The sequence below is a fragment of the Dufourea novaeangliae genome, unplaced genomic scaffold (assembly GCF_001272555.1).
Source record: "Dufourea novaeangliae isolate 0120121106 unplaced genomic scaffold, ASM127255v1 scaffold54, whole genome shotgun sequence".
Lineage (NCBI taxonomy): Eukaryota > Metazoa > Arthropoda > Insecta > Hymenoptera > Halictidae > Dufourea > Dufourea novaeangliae.
Window position 1 is genome coordinate 2,675,845 of NW_015373944.1, and position 23,563 is coordinate 2,699,407.

Consider the following 23,563-nt stretch of genomic DNA (forward strand, 5'->3'; position numbering starts at 1 on the left):
CATATAACTTAACTAGATTTCGATACACTAATTGAATAATGTGTTAATGTATTTAGGGAGTATTCGGATAATATTTACGAGCACTGTGATTGTAAAATTTGTAAGCAAATATGTCGATCATCTATGAAATATGAAGCTATTGCAGTGACATTGACTGTCGAGTGGACATCGATATAGGTTAACGCTGTATGGACATCGATGGAGCGACTTCCGGTCCTTAATATCCTTGGAAGTTATTGCGTTAGATATGAGTGAATTCGTCTTGACCCACGCTTTCATATTACATTAAAGAACACATAGAATTCGATTTAAAAAAACCGAAGGTCATCGTTATTTCTCGAAAATGCAGTGTTTCGTTTTTTAAGGATCTTCGTTTTATTTTATGCAAAATAACAAATATTTTTCAATGCTTATTTTCATAAAATGTAACGAAGATCATTGAAAAATCAATGGTTTTATTTAAAATGAATATTTCATTCGACATATAAATACGAAATTAATGCATAATATTTGTAATAATGACGTTACGGTTGATAAATAGCGACCGTTAATTACCTACACGAATTTAATCCAATAAATATACTTAAATGTCATGCTATTTTGGGTTGTCCATAAAGATACATAATTCCTTCTGTATATGTATGATTACTGTTACAAAAATTACATATACAATATTAATTTGATCAAATTCTGTTGGTCTAAAATTTTCATAATCATCCGAAAACTTCTGATTATTATTCTTACTAGTCCAAGCTTTACGCCCAGTTCCGGGGGCACCTTCTGCACCTCCGCCAGGAACGGCCCTGTCAAATAATATCATTTCAAAAGTGAAGAAGATCTGGTTGTGTCTGCAGCGGTGCTAATCAACGAACAAACAGCGACGATCCACGAAGCCCGTTAACCACACGAAGTAACGACCACACACTTGCGTAACGGCTGGCGCGAGCCTCGAAAATAGAGCGAGACGCATTACGTACCGTATATATTCGTGCGGAATTACCGAGGAAGGTCGGCAGGTTGTTGAACGTGTGATTCTCGCGTATCGACGCCACAGCCTCTGACCTTTCCGCGGGGAATAATCGTTACGAATTATATTCGTCGGAGCTTTACGAGGTGATCGACGGATCGAGAAGGCCAGAGAGGAGGGGGGAGAACCAGAGTTGGGTGGAATTTTATTCGAATAATTCACAGTGAAAAGCAGCAGTATCTAAGAGTTTCGTTTTGAGCTTTAAACAGTTAATGAGATTAAATAATTGTTCGACAAATATCGATTCATTTATAAAGAAGTAGAGTAATGTTTCGATGAATGTGACGTGTTCATTTTCACTTCGGAGCATTCGTGGCAAGGTGGAAAGGTTTACAAGCCCTCATAAATTTGTTTCTTGCTCTAAACCGAGCCTCTGCTATCTTCAGTTTACTCTGTTTCTATTGGTTCATAGGAATTCCTCCAGTCGTGGGAATAACGTCGTTGCTCGTGTCACATTGATCGAGGAAACACTGTATTATTTTATTGTAAACATTGAAATTTCCACGTTTAAACAACTGAAAATGGCGAAATAATTTTTTTTATCTTTTATTCGTTATTCGAAACTCTTTATCTAGATAACGAGTTTGCCCATCTCTGGGGAGGACGATGGCTCCCCTAATCTGCCCGCGATTTTATTGACGTGGAACACGCATCGAGAGCGTAGGAAACACGCTTGCGTACGATTTTACCCGCTGGGCTCCAGAGTCCTCAGCGGCGAAGGTCAATTGCTCAACGAGAAATCAAGGCGATCTGGAAACTGGATCGACGTTTCTCGTTCCCCTCCAATTTGTCCCTCCCATTTCCGACATTCTGACGCGATTTCTGATTTTCCTACGGCAATGCCGCGAGGAACAATTATAACGGCGTGGAAGAAACACATCGTGCAATCATTTTGACATTCGAGTCTGAAAAAAAACTGATAGATTCTTAAGGGGAACACTAGTACGACGGTCGGGATAATGAGCCATCTTTAAGAATTTTGTTTCAGAAATAATCTACAGTTTTAACATAAAACGATTATTGTCTAGTTTTCGTACAATGTCTTAAGAGATTAAAAAAAAAAAGTAAGTTAATAGAAAAATAGTGCAGAAACTTTAATTTACGATTAATCTTCTAGACCCACCACAAAAAAACATAGGTATCGTGTGTAATGTGAAACTTTGGAATAACAGCTCTAAAATCATATGTAAACAATTTTTTACAAACTATATATTTCAAACATCCAAATTTGTCTATAATGTACTATGAAAGCCAACTGTCCTACACCAAAGGTTGCCATGCTACCCGAAACCATAATACTACATTCACCATGTTTAACGATATTTACAAAATATTGTTCTTTCAAAATACAATTCTTTTGCTCGAATTTTTCGGCTATTCACCCCGAAATTAAGAAAATTATATCCAACTGTATTACTGCCATGATCTTACAATAGTAAAATACTACAGAAGTATTATACGAGCATCGCCTCTTTGTAAGATGTATATTTAATTTTGACTCTCACTGTACGTGGGCGAGACACGGTGTTCGTCGAATGATTTCCTTTGAGAATATCGTGATATCTATTCTGGACGCTGATACACACGTTTGGATCACGTATTCGCGCGGCGTTATAGGCCACTGTTCGTTAGGATCGGATTGCGTGGAATTCGAGGAAGAAGATGAAAGAGAGAGAAACTTGTCGCGGTTGGCTCGGCTCCCAGCTGGCTCGCGAATATGCGGGGGCGAAATAATTTCTCGCGTTTGGAATATCGGCGGGTAGTGAAAGACAGAGATGGGGAAACGAGGAACAGCCCGGATTCTGGGCGCGCGAGTGGATTATTTTCGACGAGTGTTTTGGCACTTTCGATATTCGGGTCAGACGGTCTCTATCGCGGAACCACGCCGCCCACTAGCTCGAGCTGGGAAAGCCCCGATATGCCAGGAAAACTGAACGGTACCGAGGATGGAATGCAGAATTTTGAAACTTGAGAAACAGTGCTATATCGGAGATTCGAATTTACACATTCATCCTCTTGGGGGATACTGGAGACGTATGTGTACATATTCAGGGACTTAAACCGGTATGATTTTGATACCGATATTATGCTATCAAAGCTATACGAAACCGAAATACAGATTCCTCGCGATTATTGTCCGGTTTGTTCTACGCGATTATTGTCCAGGCATCAATCGCACCACTGGGGAGGGGAGGGGGTGAAATTTGTCATTCGCATACTCTGTTGCTCCTCCACTTTTCTTGCCGAGGCTCGGGCTTTGGGCGAAAAATGAATTAACGAAGGTCAAGCATTTCTTCCTATACGATTATTGTCCCGGCGCGGACCCGAGTTCGGGACGATAATCGCGTGGAGTCTGTATTACCGAAAACCAGAATAAATATCGATATTTTTTCGGTTTCTATAAGAATAGGGCTTATATAGGTACATGGGTGTAACCATTCCTCCCCCCTGGACGGAAAAAAGTGGGTTTCACACTATTTTAGAAGAAAAAAATTGGACTTCGCCCCCCTTCTACCCTACCTCCTTTACGGTACGAGACGTAGGTTTATAAATATGTACAAGAATTCCAATTATGGGTCATGTGCTCCATTTAAACTTACGTCACACCGTCATCAAATCATCACAACGATACGCCAAACTGCACCGTGCGTGTGTTCAGGCCACACGGCAACAAGTGCCTTGTCTCTGTTCTCTTCGAACGGTTTTTATTCGGTCGGAAAAACTCAACCGGAAGAAACGTGCAATAAGTTTTCGTTGGTCCTGTGCATACCTTCCAGGAAGTTAGTTTCTCGTTCATGTGTGCAGCCAAGGGTGGTAGAGGGGGGCACTAGTCTATTTTCGTGAAATCGTGATGCACTTAAACATTCATATCTTGGAAACTATTTATCGTATCGAGTTCGTTTTTTGATTATCTTAATCTAGAAGGATTTCCCTGCTATAATAATTCTTTCGTTGCATGAAAAATCGTTTCAATTTCAGAGATAAATTTTGAGATAACCTACCCCTTATAATTTCGCGTAGATTACGATATATTTCATTTTGAACAAAGTCCCCGACATGGAGTGAAAATAGTGATCGATTTAGCGCGTGGAACCACTCAATTATGCATTAATATTCTTTCTTCCCTCTGTTGAACGGTTTAAATCTTTTAACCTTATACGCTGGGTTGCAACATACATTTTTATTGTCTTACTAATTTAGTACCATTAACTATTTCGATTATACAAAAAGATATGCTATTCCAACAAAGCACAACTATTTGAAATAACTCGACCAATTTACAACATGTACGTTTCATAACGTTTTCGCTCCCGTGGTCCCTCCAGATGTTTCCTAACGACGCAACGAGCGACGGTGGCTCATCGTTGCTGCGTCAGCGATGAGTTTCGCCTGCCACACGATTCGTATACGTGGTCAACGTTGTGATAAAACTGTCGCCGCGGCCGTTGATTCCAACAAAACGGGCGACGCTGCTGAATTGACAAACACAGCGTGTCTCCGATAAGAGTCCCCCCGGGTCCCCGGAGTCGATCGATAAGACGCTCGCACGAGCAAACTATGAAAACAACAATCGAGGCGTATCGATTAAACGAAGAGGGAGGGAGGGGATAAGGAAGAGAACGTTTTGCATGCATCGCGTGTGCTGATCCTGCTCGATAAAATCAGACCTATCTACGTTTAATAAATAAACTGCGGATGTTTACGTAAGTATAGATTTTCGGGGATTAATTTACAGAAACTAGAGTCTTATCCAAGATACTGTACTTCCTATTGTGCCAGGTTCTAAAGAAATACAGATGATGATTGTGGAACAGCGAATCCTTTCTGTGAAGATTTTGATCTTTTTATTGGCTCTACTCCAGTCTCTCAAAAACCAAATTTACAGTGTCCAGTAATTACTATTTTATATTTTCCAGTTGTATGTATCAATTAGGTTTTATTATTCGTTCGAATTATGTGTTATATGAACATGTTTATATTTTTTTTATCTTGTATTGTAGTGGGAATTATCCGGTAAATTAAATAAATAAAATTAGAAACTTCTTTAAAATTGATCAAATTTTCAACCCCCTCGGTGCATTTGACGACTGACAATGAGACACAACGTGCACTTGTTTTGCCTAAGTGAGTCTAACTCGTCATTCGAGTTGAGACAATATTTAAAACATTCTTCTTAATTTCAAAGTAGTTTGTATCAGTGGTAAAAAAACAATTCAAATCTCTATCATAGGCAACATTTTTTCACAAATAAATCTTTAGGTGTCCAAAGGGTTAACACTAGATCCACCAAAATCCGTCAAAATAACGTATTACAGATTTACTAGTTTACCATTACTGAAATTATTTACTACAGATTTTATTTTCTGGTATATTTTGCTAAATTCTCTTATATAGTCTGTATATTATTGTATTAATACAAACTTATTTAGTATACATTCAGTGTCGGTAGTTCTAGTATCAACACAAATTCCGATGAAAGTATCTCTAGAATTTCGATAATTGTAAATTAAAAAATCTGGAATCCGTCATTTTGACGGGTTCGGTAATTCAAGAATTAAGTATACCAAATGCTAAAGAATCGTGTGTGCTATAAATGCATGAAATCCGAAGTCTATTAATAACACTTTGCATCGCTGCTGCGTATTCCAAGATTTGATGAATCGTTTATAAAAATGATTCGGGAGCTAAATATATTTATAAAAAAAAAAAAACGCTTCTGGTATGTATAATCGTGACGGAAGAGGCACACGCAAGTCGAGTTCGTGCAGCGTTTAACGAGAGAATTCGAACCAGCAGCAGCGACAGACATATCTGACTGACCCGCTTGCCTCTGACACCGATAACACACAACCTGCGTGTACCAGAGATAAGATAAACCACGCCGGGACGCGACGATACACTCGTCGACAATGCCGATTTTTGTCCCCACGAGGATGCCCGTCCGGATAAGGTGGAATAACGCAAAATACATACATATATACGAACGGGCCGCGATAAGCGTCTCGAGTGGCCGAGATACAAAGCGTCGACGACGGCGACGACTGCGTAATATACAGAGTGGCGTGCAAAACAATCGGGAGCACAAGGACACACTATGGTTCGTGGACACACGATTTTACGAAACACGTCTGTCCCCCGTATACAGAGTTTGGTAAAATGTAAACTAATTACAAAATATAAATCACAATTACAGAGGACTCTAAGTATATTGCCATAGTCAGGCCTGTAGGGGAGTAAAATGGGAATCAGTTCAGAGCCCCCTCCATGCTAAGTTCTATCGTCGTAGTCTCGGCCTCAGCGCCTGCGCAAAAGCTGGATCGTGCTGGTGGGCAAGAGTGGAGGGAGAGCGAATTTGTGTCCTCGAAAGTACGTGTGAAGGGGAAGTGCCTCGTGTGGCAATATGTTTAGTGGCAATATAGTTAGAGACCATAACTTCTAAAGTATAAATTGTATGAAGAAACTTTTTATAGAAAAGTTGTATGGTTCGGAGGGATACATTATGTAATGCATATATTTTTGTTGCAAGTGGAGGTGTTTCGGAGATTTGAAGGTCAATTTCGTTTTTTTAAATAGAATGCTATATTTTTTATGCCAAAATATCGAAGATCGTTAAAGGTTGAGTAAAAAAGTACTGACCTTTATTGACTGTAAACCTAGCAATTAACGAGTAATTTTACTTTGTTTCTGGCAAATGGTCTGTGCGTAATATCAAGTTGGAGATTCAATACCAGCAAAGATTTCCGTAAGACCGCCGAATTTACGTGGCAATGTTTATCAACATGACCGATTCTGCGTACGTCATCGCCTATTCTGTCCGTGGTTCAGTATTGAAGTTATCATCTTGAGAAGTTATCAACAATCAACTTGATATTACACACAGATCATTTGCAAGAAACAAAGTGAAATTATTCGTTAATTATTAGATTTACGGTCAATAAAGGTCAGTACTTTTTTACTCAAAATTTAACGCTCTTCGATATTGTGGCATGAAAAATATAGTATTCCATTTGAAAAAACGAGGTTGACCTTCAAATCTCCGAATCATCTCCAATTACAACAAAAAAATATGCATTACATAATGTATCCCTCCGAAACATACAATTTTTCTATAAAATGTTTTTTTCATACAATGCATACTTTACAAGTTATTCAGGGTGAACGAGTTGCGTGGACCACCCTGTATGTAGGCAGACGTTCTGTCGTGACCTTCGGACTCTAGTCGTAAGGTTGTCCGACGCTCGAAGAAACTCGAGAGATACGGAAGCAGCGTCGCGATAACGCCCGGCGGGCGCGCGCGGATTTAACGAGATTCTGCGACGTTTCGAATTACGAAACGAGTAGAGAATTTATCGAGCCCTCTGAATCATGGCTTGCACGAGTTGAAACCAGGGACTTCTAACGAAACATAAAATACCGGTACTATACCGGTATTATATCGGTATTTTCGGTTGTACCTTCGCCCTATATAACCCTATATAAACCCTACCCTTATAGAAATCGAAAAAATGCCGGTATTTATTTCGGTTTTCGGTAATACATCGGTTTCGGTATATCTTTGATGGCATAATACCGGTATAAAAATCATACCGATTTGAGTCCCTGCTTGCAACTGTGTTAATTAATCCCGGTTGAATCCACGACGGGAGCAATTGTACACGACTCGAGGGAATAAACCTCTCCACCGCTCTCCCTCCAGTTCCCCTCGGATCGATCGTGTTGCAATCGTTTCGTCGATCGACTTTTTACTTCGACCGTGTTCCCGCGTGTTACACGGCTGCGTAAGCGGCTTTGACGTTGCGGAATATAAATTTTCGAGAGCGATTCGATTCGTCGAGGTGACCTTGGACGAGCCTCCTCTCTTGCCCCTATATCGCTTGTGATAATCTTTCGATTTACCATTTATTTTCGGTAGTAACGATAAGAACACTGTGAACACTTTTTGACCTTCGCGGGCATGTATAGATGGGAGTACATATGTCTGTATATCGCGAAACATGATAATTCAATATACTTATTCATTATCCCAAACTCCTCGAGCTGGTATCGGCCCAGTTCCCGATTAGAACCCAATTCCTGATCAGTTTAGTATATAGATACCATGTAATAAGTTCACTTATAATAAAGATCTTATCAAATAATTAATAACCATTCTGAAATTCATACGCAAAATTTGATAGCTCGTAGTGAGATACAGATATACGATTCAGGTGATCAGAAATTGCTCCACTTGCACTGTTCACTTTTAATTAAAGTTTCAAATATGTTGTTTTGTACGAAATATAATCTCTTATATATCGATTTTTTACTCGGAAAATTTAGTAGTGTTTTTTTATTGTTAACCTTAAAAAATTATCTAGTATTTATGAACAATGTATTCTGAAAATGAAACATCGAGAGAATAGTAAAAAAGAAAAAAAAAATGAAAGGATGAACATGACTTTTTATTTTTATCTTTAACTTTCTTATTAGTAGACTGCGGATTTTTATACAAAATGAAATTGTCTAAAGTAATTTATAAAGACAGAAGCAATTGTAGAAATTTATTTTCTTAAGTATCTTATTGGATTCAGAATAAAATAGAAAGTTCTGTCTTTTATTGTATTTCACAGAGCCTTATAGGCTATAAATGCATAAAATCCGCAGTCTACTTCTTAGTAATCAGAGCGATACAAGTTAGCCCGCATGCAATGTGGTTAATTATTAGGCCTTGTCCCATACTTTTAACCGTTAGTGTATGTGTTTATACATGGCAGTGACGTGTCACCAGTCAACGGAATTGATCATTTGAAAAATCGAATCGGTATCGAACGGAGGATCGAGAAGTCAGATCCTCTTGTTGACAGGGATCGAAGTGACAGGAGCGTCGTCATAGGATCATTAACCGAGCCATGAAACTAGATTCACCGGACGACGACGATGCAAGATTGGATGGGGGGGGGGGGCAATAAAACGAGACGAACCAACCGACCGATCGACCTCCTCTCACGATTGACCTAGATCGTGGCCTCACAACGGAGCGGAGGAGAGCTCGGCGATTGTAAAAGTGTACTCATCGAGGATTCTAAGCTGCTGTAACGCGCCTCTTATTGTCAGTCCATTTGAATTAGACTCGAAAACCTCAATTTTTAAAAATAATTCTAATCAGCTATGGTTTTGCATGAAGTTGTTCGGAGGATCATCGTGACTGTGGATTTTTATGCAAAATCACATTTTAGAAGGTTGTTTGTAAAGACAAAAATGAAAGTATAAATTTCTTTCGCCTTTTAAGTATCTTATTGGGTTCGAAAGAAAGTAGAATACTGGTTGCATCTGACGAAAATTTTGTCCTTCATTGTATTTCACAGAGACTTATAGGGTATAAATGCATAGAATCCGCAGTCTAGTGATTAGAAATGAAATGTGTACGTTTGGGACTCGTGAATTATTGGGGAGCATTGTTAAAAAAATTCGATGAGGTTTGAAAAACATGTTTTTCGCGTGCAGAAGAATGATTTCAGAGTAGAACAGAAGGTCAAACAGAAAATGTAGATATTAGAAACGCATAGAAAGTGAGATATTGTTCGTTCAAGGTCCACATGTTAAGTTCCAAAAGAATTAATAGCGACAGTTTTAATTCTGTTCTTAATAAACAATGTGGAGCGATTTTAACGTACTATATCTCACTTTGTAGGTATTTCTAATACATACATTTTCTATTTTACCTTTCTTTTCTTCTCTGAAATAATTAACATTTTCTTCTGCACGCGATAAAACATGGTTTCAATATCTTTTCCAATTTCTTTAACAATGCTCCCCAATTAATTCACTAGTCTCACGTAAACATTTCATTTCTAATTATCCTCCGAACAATTTCATGCAAAAACATCGCTAGTCGGAGTTATTTTTTGAAAAATATCTTATTCGACCTGACTATCTCCTCTCGAACGATTTTTTCGCACGGCTACAACACACAAGAGGATCTTCTCTTTCGGCGTGACACGATCGGTTACCGATGGAGAAGGATATTTGCGGTCGTGATTCAACGGACATGACACGGAGAACCGGGCAGAAAATCGAGATAAATATATATATATATATATAGAGAGAGAGAGAGAGAGAGAGGAAAAGGTAGTAAAGACCGCAATGATCCAGTGGATACATACAGTACCGGACAAAAATATTCGTACACCCTTTTAAACAGAACAACTTTTTTAAAATTGGTCCAAATGACTTGAGTTGTTTTGTGAAGTTAGGGATATTAGTTTGCAATTCTTCGAAATTGTGAAGAAAATAGTTTACTACACTTTTTAACCTGAGGCTATAATGAAAATTTTATAAATACATATCGAAGATTTATGTGAGTTATATATAGGTATTGAAAATTTCATTGAAATCGGTTGACACAAAAACAAGCGACAGGCATCAAAAGATGTAAGAATTGTTAGATTTACTACAGTTGTAGGTCGAATGTCGGGAAAAACTGTGATTTTCAATATTTTTAATCGTTTGTATCTCGTAGCAACGTTAACCGATTTTGATGAAACTTTGATCATGTGCATAACTAACATAAATCTTCGATATGTATTTATTAAATTTTAATTATAGCCTCAGATTGAAAAGTTGTAAAAAACGACCTTTACTATTTTCTTCACGATTCCGACCAATTGCATTATTTAGTAAACGAATGTCCCTAACTTGACAAAAGAACTCGAGTAATTTGGACCAATTTGAACAAACTTGTTCCGTTTTAAAGGGTGTACGAATACTTTTGACCGGTACTGTAACTAATGAAACGACTCCTCGGCGGGGAGATCTCTTTCGAGAGGAGAACCGACGGTTCTCCCGAGTGGAGATGTAACGAGATTCGGATCGTTGGTTCTCGACTCGACGCTCCGTTTGCTTTCTTAACACTCTAAGGAGAGGAGCAGCGCGGACGGACGGTGGTTTGGAGGAGCAAATGTTCCGTAAACAAAGAAAAGGGGGGCATTTAAACAGACGACGAGCTCTATCAATGGTCTTTTTGCCACCCATTGCACCCTGAGACGATTGGTAAATTGTGATCTACGTTTTTTCTCTCGACAATGTCACGGTGAAAAACGACTGGGAAGCATTTTTCCAGCGGCAATAAACGCGATACTTGTAAACGGAAACGATCGGTTGGAATACCAATGAGCGAAAAATATAGAGGGTGCACCACGAAACATGATCAGCTTGGATTATCCTACTGCTGGCTGTTAGATTGAATTTTTTTCGCTAATATACAGTAATTCTTCGATGAATGCGACACGAGCACCGGCATTATACCCACCATTAGGGGGACGGGGGTCCCCTTCCCAAATTAATGAAAATAGAGTAAACAGAAGCTAAGCAGAGGCTTGGCTTCGGGTAAAAAATAAATTTATGAGATACTGAAAACATTTCCGCCTTCCCATGAATGCTCTGAAGTGGACCCAAGTACGTCGCAATCATCGAGACATTACTGTGATATGATTCAAGAAGAACTTTCAGATGATTGTACCAAATGTTTTATCAACCATTGTTTCCCGAGTTTTTAAGGTCACCTTCAGGTTTTCTTATAAATAAACTTGTAATTTCTTTACGCCCACCTTTTAACGGATACCGAGACGAATTCGACAAGCATCGTAGCGAATAATTTTTGTTTCCTTTTAAACCAAAGAAACATTAAGGAAATATCAAGACATTTACTATTTTCTTCGACATTCTGAAAAGTCGGAAATTTGTCCAAACACATCGTTTAGTAAACTAATCCTTCTAATTTCGCAAAGAAACTCAAGTGACTTGGTCCAATTTTGGAAGAGTTGTTCAGTTTTAAAGGGTGTACGAATACTTTTTTTATCCACTGTATGTATATTTGTATATCTATTTTCATTCATCGAAGGTCGTGGGTGGCGTACTACGCGCGATAAACTTAGCTTACAGGGACCAGAAATTATCGTTCCTCTCGGCAGAAATTCAACTATGCGACACTATGAATGATCCACGAAAGCCTCGATCATCATTGTCCAATTACGCAACCGCCCCGTTTTTCCAATTCCTCGCGCGAAAATCTAACGGAGAAACTTTGTGTTATTTCTGATCTTGTTTCCCTTTAAGAGACTTTTTCTTTGCGACACAATCTTATCTCGATCTGTCTAGATTGTACCGCGACGAAATTCATTCGGCGTCGGGGAAAGTTTCTCCGATTACTCCGAAAGTTTCCGACGTGACTTCTGTGTCCGATCGAAGTTCTTTGATAGTTTTATCGTGGTAGATGAGAAGAAAACGGAGCAATATTACACTCCCAGATCGTTATCAGTAAAAAGGTGAAATGTATCTTATCAGTGGCACCGTTTTCCTAGCAGTAAAATTTCGAATAATCTGATCGAATAAATAGGGTAAATGTCCCAATTACTGCCAGTGTCCCTACTACTGCCACTTCATTTATTTTACTTAATAAAAAGCACACGTATAAAGAATTATGTGCAAAAAATTTTATTACTAAATAGGGACTCTGATTTACACAAATAAAGAAATATACGTACTTGTATGTACCTGGTACTTAAAAATTAATGTTGAAACATGGGAGTGCAAATTGAGCGTCGAAAACGTCACTGCGTAAGTAGGAAGTGATGACGAAATTATACTAAAGAGGAAGCCGTAATTTTACTATTCAACCTATATCGATTGTACAAAATGACTTGTTGAAGTGTACAAGAATTACTTTAACTTTTACGGTAACACTTATAGGAACACTGAAATTGCCCGCAGATTTTAACGAATTATTACTTAATTCTTCGTATTCAATGTATAAAACTAATTGTTTTAATGAAAGAGCTGTTTAAATAATATCATGGTCCGAACTGAGATGATGTTTACGTTAATGAACATGTAAAATGATTACACGATGTTACGTTACAATCTTAAGGTGGCAGTAATTGGAACATCTACCTTATATTAAAACTAACGTGAAACTCACAGTGGATCGATGATAAGTATTCACGTGGTGGTCCACGGATATTAACGATCTCCAATAGGCTTTTCCAACATCCGAGAAAACTGTATCACACCTAACCCCGCAACGAATCAGCTGGACGTGACGCATCGAGCAACGATACCCTTATGACTCGATACAACTCGGGACAATCGTTTATCACAGACCTTTCGGGGACCTCTTTTATGCCCGACCTCGAATGACCTCCAAAGTCGTATATGCGTGCGTCACCAGGGTACATCTCTCTGATCCCTTCGTCCCCCTGTTCGCGGAACGTTCCTTCTTCTTTTTTTTCTTTCCATCCGCGGAGCGTGTTACATTGTTCCGCGAGCCACGGTCGAGAAGGGCAGGTAGAAACCCTCGGGATAACAAAAGGACCAGTCGCGCCTTTGTGTATTTCCATAGAATGCGGCAGACTTTCGTGATTTCTCTCTACCTGAGGCCCAGGGGCTAGGGTCTAACAAAGGGAGCAATGCCTGGCGTCTCGAAATTTTTTTCCCTATCCTCGTCGCCCTCTATCGCCCCTCTTCTGACCATCCCTCTCCTCCCGCGTTCTTTCGACCCTTGCCACCACCCTTCCTCTTTTATCTTTCCCCGCTGGTCCTTACGAAGGAGCCAGGCGCCCGATTAACCGCATTGTTACCGTTTTCCCGGTACCCATTACAGGACGCCAACAGTTTCTAACGCGCTCTTGTCTTTTTCTAATATTTTTCCTTGGTTGGGGGGGGGGGGGACCTTTTACGGCCCTGTTTGTAACCCCTTTGTATAATGTAAGTTGTAAACACGGCAGGTGGCAGAATAGTAGATATACAGAGAATCTTCGGTGAGTGCTCGAAGGCTTCTCGGCAGCGACCATGAAATATTTCATAAAGTAATGGCCGTATGGGACCGAAACAAATATCATTGGCTTCGAAATTCCAAGCTCTATCGCTGTGCTGAACATCATTAACACATTGACTGCCACAGTGAAAATGACCGTACGTAGCCAGACACACTTTATCTCGTTTTTTAAGTCATAAATCGTCGAAAATATATGCGTGTAGTTGATAGAGGCTGTTGGTCTTGTTTTAAATTATACTATGATCTTAATTTTACGCAAAAATTTTATAACATTTAAATAATCCAGCTTCTTTGGAATGTACGTGTCACCCATATTTGGGTGACGTGGCAGTTAAAGTGTTAAAACGTCTATTGTAGAACAGAGCAGCCAGGAATAATTTCACTTCGAAGGATCGTTTCAGACACCTTTCCCCTACGTTACATTTTTACGTCAAATTTCCGTTCAAGCGAATATCTCCTAAAGATGCCAAGGGAGGGGGGCACAGCGTTTCAATTAGCGTATAATCGTGTAAACGGAAGATCGTTCCCTGTCTCAAATCTTGTTTAATTTCTGCCCGAATTATGAGCCGGTGCCCGGAAAATTCAATGTAGTCTGCTATCCGTGGCGAAAGACAGAGAGGGACAGCGAGAAGGGAGAGAAAAAAAAAACGGCTTTGCCGTCAACTTAATAACTCGACGGCTCGAAAACGAAAGGCTGCCGACTAATTAAGCGTGTCCGGCTGAACCAGTCCCGGTTTCACTTGACTACTCGACCGTCAAACGTTTTCTCCCCGGCGTGTTCCGGTTCAGGGTTGTGACTCGATATCGAGAGCCCCCTTCCCTTCTGTGTTCCAATCGATTACCAACAGAGAGATACTTTACCCGAGGAGAGGATTACGAGAGTGGCCGCCTCGACGTGGAAACCGTTCGATTGGAAACGGTTCGAAACTCAGCGTACAAGCAGAGGAGAGACTTCTGTTATGGCGGCACGCTCGAATAAATACGGCCTGTAAATCCATGGAAAATGTATCTTTCAGTGGGCTGAATGGACACAGTCGCGAGGCTACGTGGGCGAGGCCTGGTTATCTGTTCTGCCCCGACGAAGTGGGGGGTACATGAAAAGCTGCCAGCTGAGTCCGACAGGAATCCGCTGGGGTCAAAGCAGCCAAAGAAGGTTCTTACAAGGCAACGTGAGGATGATATTGACAACAATTCACTTGTGTTTCTTCGTCTATCATAGTCGGAAAGCAATGTGACTTTCACGGATACGATGATTAGAATTGTTTATCCAATTCAAATTATTACACCCTGGTTAGACCTCACTTAAAAGGGAAAGAACCTTACTGTAGGATGACAGAATACATATTTCTAATGAATCCTCTTGATTTTCGTCTGCCTTGTTCTACACGATTATTGTCCAGGTGTAATCCCCACCACTGGGAGGGGAGGGGGGAGGCCGTGGAACCTGTCATACTTTGTTGCCCCTCCACTTTTGTTGCAGAAGCTCGGACTTCAGGCAAAAAAACAAGATTACGAGAGCCTGAAGCATTTCTTCCTATGCGATTATTGTCCCGGCGTGGACCTGGATTCGGGACTATAATCGAGAGGAGTCTGTAAATATTTAGCTGTTTGGAAATGGATCGATGTAAACGAAGTGGTGCACTAGGGTTTCCCTTCGAACGGTCTGTTAGATCGCGATCGAGATATATCGGCCGTCACACGGCGACGCGACGAAACGAATTCCAATTAATTACGCGCAATGACGCCCGTCGAATGGAGACGGATTACAAATCAGGCTCCCGTTTCGTACCGGACATTACGCAACGGCGTCGACATTGCGAGCGAAAACCAGTTCGCGTGCATCTAGCCGATCTAGCCCCTCTCTTTCTCGCAGGTTCTCGATCGATCGAGGTTTGATTTGTCCGTTGTATGTAGGGGACATAGACATAGAAATATAGACTGGACCGGCGTCCCAACTTTAGAAAGGGACGAGTTACTTTCTGACTTGATCTACACGATTATTGTCAAGGTGTTATCACCACCTCTAGAGAGTTGGGGGTGGAACCCGTCAAGCGCATACTTTGTCGCCTCTCCGGTTTTCTTGACGAGGCTTGGGCCTCGGGAGAAAGACGAATTTACGAGAGTCTGAAACATTTCTCCCTACAAGATTATTGTCCCGGCGCGGACCCGAGTTTGGGACGATAATCAAGAGCTGTGTGTATCTCTTTCTAATATAGCTGAATCAACCATTCAAAGTTTAGATCCTCCGATACTCACCCCTCACTACTTAAATTTAAAAAGAAATTCTATCTCCTACAAAGCTATCTACAGACACCTCTCGATTATCGTCCCAAAGTCGAGTCAATAATCAAATATGGAGAAATGCTTCAGACCCTCGTACACTGATTTCTTTCCCGAAGTCGGAGCTTCGGCAACAAAAGCAGAGGACTAACAAAGTATGCGTTTGACAGGTGCCACGACCCTGTGATGGGGATAACGGCTGGACAATAATCGAGAAGATTCTGTACCTTTTTCTAAACTTGGGACGCCTGTTTCAGGGAGATGCGCAGTCTATGTTTCTATGTCTATGGTAGGGGAGCACTTGGGACAAACGTAACACGGGACGAATGCAAAAACTGTTTTAAAACAAACGACAATCGACCAACAATTGTCTCCTTCAATCTTTATAGAAATAATACACCAAAATTAAGTTTCTATTGTATCTTTTTGTTTCAATTCCGTAAAATTCTTCGCAATTTTTTATGTTACATTACGCTTATATTAATATTAATATCTATTTATAGATAAAAGTATTATTCAAATACAAACATATTATTTTAATACATTTTCTATTAATTGGTCTTTCTTTCGAATTAGACACTGTGTTGCAATCGTCCCCTAGCGTGGCGACAAAAGTAACAAATCAGTAATTTTAAAGAAAGTCTTATTTCAAAAAACCGGTGCTAATATATTCCACGTTTTTACGTTCGATTATGTTTCTCGAATAATCACGGTTTGTCATCATGTACGAATTTGTTTTTTTAATTTCACAAAATTTAAAAGTTACCAGATTCAAACAGCTAAATTGTTACATTTGCCCGTGGTTTCCCCCATATATGTTATTCCGTTGGGGAATCGGTGATCGGATCGGCATTGCAAGTGTTTTCGGTCGACAAAGACCGTTGTTTAGCGGTCGATGGGGAGGCACACGACGTGTAGTAAGTGGAACAGCTGGACGAATGTGATCGACGTGAAACGGTGAATATTCAACGACAGAGAAAAGGACAGTGACAGAGACAGATATCGGAGGGGCTTGAAATTTAACGATATCCACGATTAACCTCAACGAAAAATCGAACCGGAAGACACAATTTTCCGTAATTCCGTTCGTTTCCTCTGTTTTCACGTTACGTGTCCCGTAACGACTCGTAAATTATTCATTTCTCGCCACACTTTACCTTGATACAGTTCCGTAACGTGGAATACTCCGGCGGAATCGATTCGCGTGACGGAAACAACCTATAGCGTCCCCCACCCCCCTGCGTCGTTCAACGATTTTACCTTTCCGTTTCGCTCGAGAAAGAAACGTTGAGTCTGCAAGAAGAAAACAGGCCTCGATCCGACAATCACTTTTTTTCCCAGCGTCGATTCTTTCTGCCTCGATCGAACCCTGGAGGATCCGTTTCACGCTTTATTGTTAACGACTCGATGTAAATTTCTCGGCAATTCCAGACTCTAATAAACAGTCTTTTTTCGACGTGTGTGTCGAGGGCGGATCTCCTGGCGTTTTTCCTTTCTCGAGTTATGGATGTTCCGATTTCGATTCGTTTCTTCGGAAAAAGCGGAACTTGGGTAACGGGTCACTGGCATTGTAATAACTAGACTGCGGATTTTTATTACGACTTTCGTTGGTTAATTTACTGAACTGCAATTATGCCAGATTTGTTACCTTTATTAAAAGTTTGATTAGGTTGCGAAATAAAGTAAAATTTATTACGCATCTTCCCGAAAATGTAAATATTCATATTTACGATAAATGTATAAAATCCGCGGTCTAGTAATAACACACACTCACACTAACGGCCAAAAGTATGGGATCAGAGTTCACGATTGATGAAACAGTAACTCATTGTTCTGTTGTGATGAAATAAAAGTTACGGAATCAGTACATACACAAATCACTTCCTGTTGAGATTAATTATTTCGATATACTTCTGAATCGATCGTCCGATCAATCAGGTGTCAACCCTGTTCGGCCTATTTCACGAACTGTGCAAGATGCGACTTTTGAGTTAGATTGTCTATGACCGAAAACCGTTGGAGTTTATGCACGTCGTCGGCCACGTGCTGTGTTACCAAAGAAAGATATTTTATTTTTGTATTAATAAGAGTGATTTTGTATTAATAATTATAAGTATTTATAAAATGAACAAAGTTTTAACACATTACCTTCATTAACACTAGAACTACCAAACCGGTCAAAATGACGTATTACAGATTTCTCATTTTACGATTACTGAAATTGTAACAGTGCCTTCGGTGGAATTTCTGTCGATCTTTAATTTACTACGCATTTTATATTAAACTGTAGTATGTTAAATTATATTGTATTACAATATTACATCATTTAATTTTGTATGCATTCAATGCTGATACTTCTAGTGTGAAGTTTTTGCATTAAGTAACTAATAAACGGTTAAAAAAATATTTTCATTAACTGACATAATTTTTCCTTGGTACCATTCTATCTCCACTATAAGAACCCACAAAGCTCATTGTAATCGGTCCGTTATTTCAATAGTTACGATTCATTGAAAAAACGCTGACCCTAAATTCCAAACAGTTGTAAAATCAACAATCTTCAAAATTTTCAAAAATCCTTCGAGATACATACACATATCTCCAAATACTGCACCATATCTAAATTTGAACAAAATCCTAAATGGTGCTCCAAAAAGTATCCGATTTCGCGTGGGATGATATCTGTTATACATGCCCAGTGACGTGTTACCCATGGGAACCGATCTTCCGAAGAATGAAACTCGTAACATCCCCTATCCTCGCATTCAGGGGAACGGAAACGTTGACCTTGACTCCGAAATGGATTGCTTTTCCGAATATTCCCGGAGACTGCGCTCGTTAATACGAGACACGGTTCCGCGATTCGAAAGGGGAAGGGGAAAGTTTAAACCGGCTCGACCGTAGGAACAAAGCTCCGTGGATTCCGGGATGGAAGGGGGGGAGGGGGGACCACCACGCACACTTTCGAATTCACGCAGCTCGGTGGAGTCGGTGCGCGCGCTATTTCGGTCGTTCGTCGGCGGCCGCCTCGTATAACCCCCGATGTACTCCGTCGCAACTCTAATTTTACCCATTTACGAGGCCCGTAAACCGCGAATCCCGGTTCCGTCGAACGTGACTCCGCGGCCTGGCCGGGCGATTAGAACGATTCCGAGAACGCGTCGATTACGTTCCGATCTCCGTCCCACCGTCGTTCCCTTCGGTCTATCCATCAGTGTTCGCATACTTCCGAGAAATTACGAGGGCACAGAGCCGTGTAAAACACGATCCGAGTGAACACGCGTTACCCGAGGAGAACGTCGTGGCTGTGCGAGCGCGCTGGTCGCATTGTGATACCCCGATGAGCCATTGTTTCGTCATCGAGCCTATCGAGAATGTTGAATCGAGAGAACCCCGAGGGGGCTATGTTTCTAACGGCTGTGGTGGTACAACCGGGCAGCAGGTGATTTGATAGGAAGGTTATTAAATTAAAAATTTTAGAAGATTTGATAGAAAGAATACTAAATTAAAAATTTTAAAAACCCACGACACGAAAAGGACTTTATTATTTTTAGATTTATTTTTGGAAAAGGGCTTTATTACTTTATTTATTTATTAGATTCAGTTGTTATTTGCCTCGCCATCATCAGACCCTCAAGATTTGAGTCCAAACTCGAGGTACAACAACCGTGGCTGAGATCCCTTCAGAAATTGTGAAAAACGTTGAAGAACTTGAAAACTATTGAACCGATTTTGACCAGATCTTAAAACTTTCCTGGAGATATACACTTTAACATTAGAACTGCCGATGATAAACGCATATTTGCTTCGATCGGTGGATAAAGGTGAAAAACTTTTGAAAATTTCGAAATTTAGAAGTTGAGTAATTTCTTCACTTTTATATCGTAATAAAAGGTGCAAAAGATTTGAGAAAATGTATTGCCATAACATTTTAATCGTCGTTGTAAGAATGTATTGACCAGTCATTTTGACTGGCTTGGTAGTTCTAGTGTTAAAACAAAACAAACCGCATAAAAATCGGATCATTCAACACACAAACATAGGCGTCAAATTTATAACACCCCTCTTTTTTGCGTCGGGTGTTAAAAATAAACCCTTTCAGACCTGAATTTTCTTCTGAGAGTAAAAAAAAAGATATTTGATTACACATTTAAATTCACAAGGGAACTGTGAGTTTATGGAGTGATCAGAGACAAGGATAACGATATGTTTCAATCGTGCCCGATTGTCCTTTAAGGGTGTGAAAACTAATCACAAAGGTGGCACTCTCACTATTTTCGCATATAACTCTTAACGTACAAGAGATAGAAAAGAAAAAGTTTCAAATAACAGTTTGATACTAGGGTTAACAAAATTTTGAAAACATTCTTTCTCTTAAAAAGAAAATTTTGTAACACTTCTTTCAAAATTTTATTAACGCAATTTTATAGCGCTTATTGTACCATTAAACTTTTCTTTTAAACATTTTCTTTCTATCTCTCTTGCACTTTAACCTTTGTGTTTTCAATTCTGAATTTACTAGACCTATTAAAAACATTCGGAGCATGAAGAAATTCAAATGTATAAGAAAAATATGGATTTGCACTGTACTTAAGGCTTTGTGTGAAATTGTAAAAAACTTCGCGTATACAAATGTAACCAGGTCTGGAAGGGTTAAGTCGAAAAGAATGAAATTTGTGTTCGTTTTCGAGAAGATTCGAGTTTTAAGGTTTGGAGTCAAAACTTAAGACTGTAAGTAGAAACGGCCTGCAGTGAACAGACGCGTTATCCAACGTCCTATTCTATTGAAACTTGAAGCATTACTCCAAAAAGTTTTATTCTTTCCTTTTTCGAAATATTGTTTTTTAGTGAATTACCTTCTATCTGGAAGGGTTAAGTCGAAAAGAATGAAATTTATGTTCGTTTTCGAGAAGATTCGAGTTTTAAGGTTTGGAGTCAAAACTTATGACTGTAAGTAGAAACGGCCTGCAGTGAACAGACGCGTTATCCTATTCTATTGAAACTTGAAGCATTACTCCAAAAGGTATTATTCTTTCCTTTTTCGAAATATTGTTTCTTATTGAATCACCTTCTATCTGGTTGTACTAACCGAGTTCAGACACCCTATACCGACTTCGTATACTACACTGGCAAGGGAAGGACTCCAATTTCCAGGTTTCGATTTTAACGGGATTTTGTAAGATGATAGTATACAGGTTCCTAATGACATCTGTGAAATATTATATGTAAACACTAGAGAATTTTAAAAATACAACCAATTAAAATTACAAATCTTCAAGATATCCTATGAATATAAATAAAAGTTATCGAAGCTGCGTTGGCAAAATAAAAGAGAAATATTTCAGTGAACAGAAAGCGATCCCATAATCTCCGATTTATCAACCAATCTTCTACTTCAATAAGTTTTACTTGTATTCATGGTACAATTTAAATGTACATAACCTTAATTCTTTATATCTTTAAAATAATCGAGTGTCTACACCTAATATTTTACATATATCATTAGGAACCTGTACTCCATCGTCTCACAAAACCCCGTTAAAATCGAAGTCGGACAATTGGGTTACTTCTCCCGTAAGTCGAAATACTCCGAAATCTACAAACTGTACCACAAACAATGTATTCTACAAAATCGATCGATCACGAATTATCGTAGATTCCATAGGACCCTGCTCAAAGTTTTCCAGTTCAAAGTTCCAATGGTAATTCTTCTATCGAGCCACGGGTGGAGGGGCTTCGATACAACCGAAACTTATCGGCGAGTAGATCCGAAAGATATAACGGTGTTTTCCCATAAACAGCGAGAAACCAATTTATATTCAGAGTACAATATCACTGACGTTCCTCCGGCCTGCACAATACTAGCAGGGCGAAATAGAAGTGGATCGTAATTCACGCGAAACTTCGAGCGAATACAAAGCTTCGCATTACCTCCCTCCTCCTACTCCTCCTACCCCCGATACGGTGGTCGGTACACTCGACGCGCTCCGAGGGAAACAGAAATTCTGTATGCGTGTTTGGGTTAGGTGTGTGTGTTTTCGAGTTGGCAGAACCTCCGTTCGCATCGTTCTCGAGAGGCCTGCGTCGAGTTTCCACGGCCTATCGGGAGAGGATTCAGTCAACCTGAACGAACGCCTATTGCACCTGCAACCGGTCAACACACCCTAGCCCCCCTACCCCCCCTCCCGAGCACCAACCCGTGTAATCATGCTTCGTCCGTGATTTCCACGCGCTCTCTACCGTGTTCCATTATTAAACCGTGGACGATTACTCGGCTAGAGGCGTGTAACATAATATCCGAGATCTGTTCGCACCGAAGAACAATGGGGGAAACAAGAATTGATACGTATCAATTCGATCTTGTTTCGGTGTTTTCGACGAAATTTTCTTTACGTCTTAATCCAATAAACAGTCCTTGCTCGGGTAACGACATGGAAGATACACAAAATGGCCACCGTGGGTATCATATCTACGCAGATGAACCTATTATCGATTAGTATCCACTATCACCGTCATCGTGCTCGGTAATCTTGAGTACACCTATCGTAAGAACAACGGTCGTAGTCGGTTCGATTTCACCAAAAGCTTATCGTTACTCGCGACAACTGCGAATCAAGGTCACCCACCTCTCTCTCTCCTGAATAAACGTTCTTAACTTTCCTCGTCGACAGGAATCCGTTCGAGAAACGTAGTTTCTCGTACAATACGTCGGATAAAAAAATAAAGAACACACTGGTGCTGCATCGTTAGCGGATCGTGGGGCCCTCATTTAGAAAACGGAGTTAGGGGTCACTTACAGGGCAAGCGTCGTGGCGGCGTTAGCAACGTCTCCTGGGAGGAAGTTGCTTTGCTGGCTGGGTGGCAATTGATGATGATGATGATGCTGTTGCTGTTGTTGTTGTTGTTGTTGTTGTTGTTGTTGCTGCTGTTGATGATGATGATGCTGTTGTTGTTGTTGATGTTGCTGTTGTTGCTGCTGCTGGTGTTGATGATGATGAGGATGGTGCTGAAAGCCCGTGGCCGTTTGGTGGGAGGGCGAGCTGCCCGCCGGCATCAAATTATACGGCTGATAGAGCAGCTGCGGCTGGGCCTGGCTCGCTGGGCCAGCAGCCGCGAGTAGAACTTGCGTTTGTCCCTGATGTACGTGATGATTATGATGGTGGTGCGGGTTACCCTGCGTGGCCGTCTGCGGGCTTACCGGAAGGACCGCCATTGCCGCGCCTCCTAGCACCGGTGGCATGCTTCTACCTTCTTTGTCGTCGTCGTAGTCGTCGTCGTCGTCGTCGTCGTCCTCGCTGCTTCGTTCTCGACCACTGCACTACATGTTCTCATCATCGTTGGAGCCGCACTTTCGGTTCCGGTGCGGCTCATCTCTCTCTTTCTCTCTCTCTCTCTTTCTCTCTCTCTCTCTCTCTCTCTCTCTTTCTTTCTCTCTTGTGACAGGG

General features: G+C 40.4%; 1 protein-coding gene across 1 annotated transcript in view; it reads right to left on the reverse strand.

Annotated features, from left to right (window-relative positions):
• LOC107185954 (lysine-specific demethylase 3B) overlaps nt 1–23,358 on the reverse strand; it is a 91,367-nt gene extending 68,009 nt beyond the window's left edge. Inside the window, 2 exon segments of the mRNA XM_015573729.1 lie at nt 22,916–23,025; nt 23,167–23,358. Coding sequence (XP_015429215.1) covers nt 22,916–23,025; nt 23,167–23,358 — 302 coding nt within the window.
• Between the last annotated feature and the right edge of the window lie 205 nt (nt 23,359–23,563).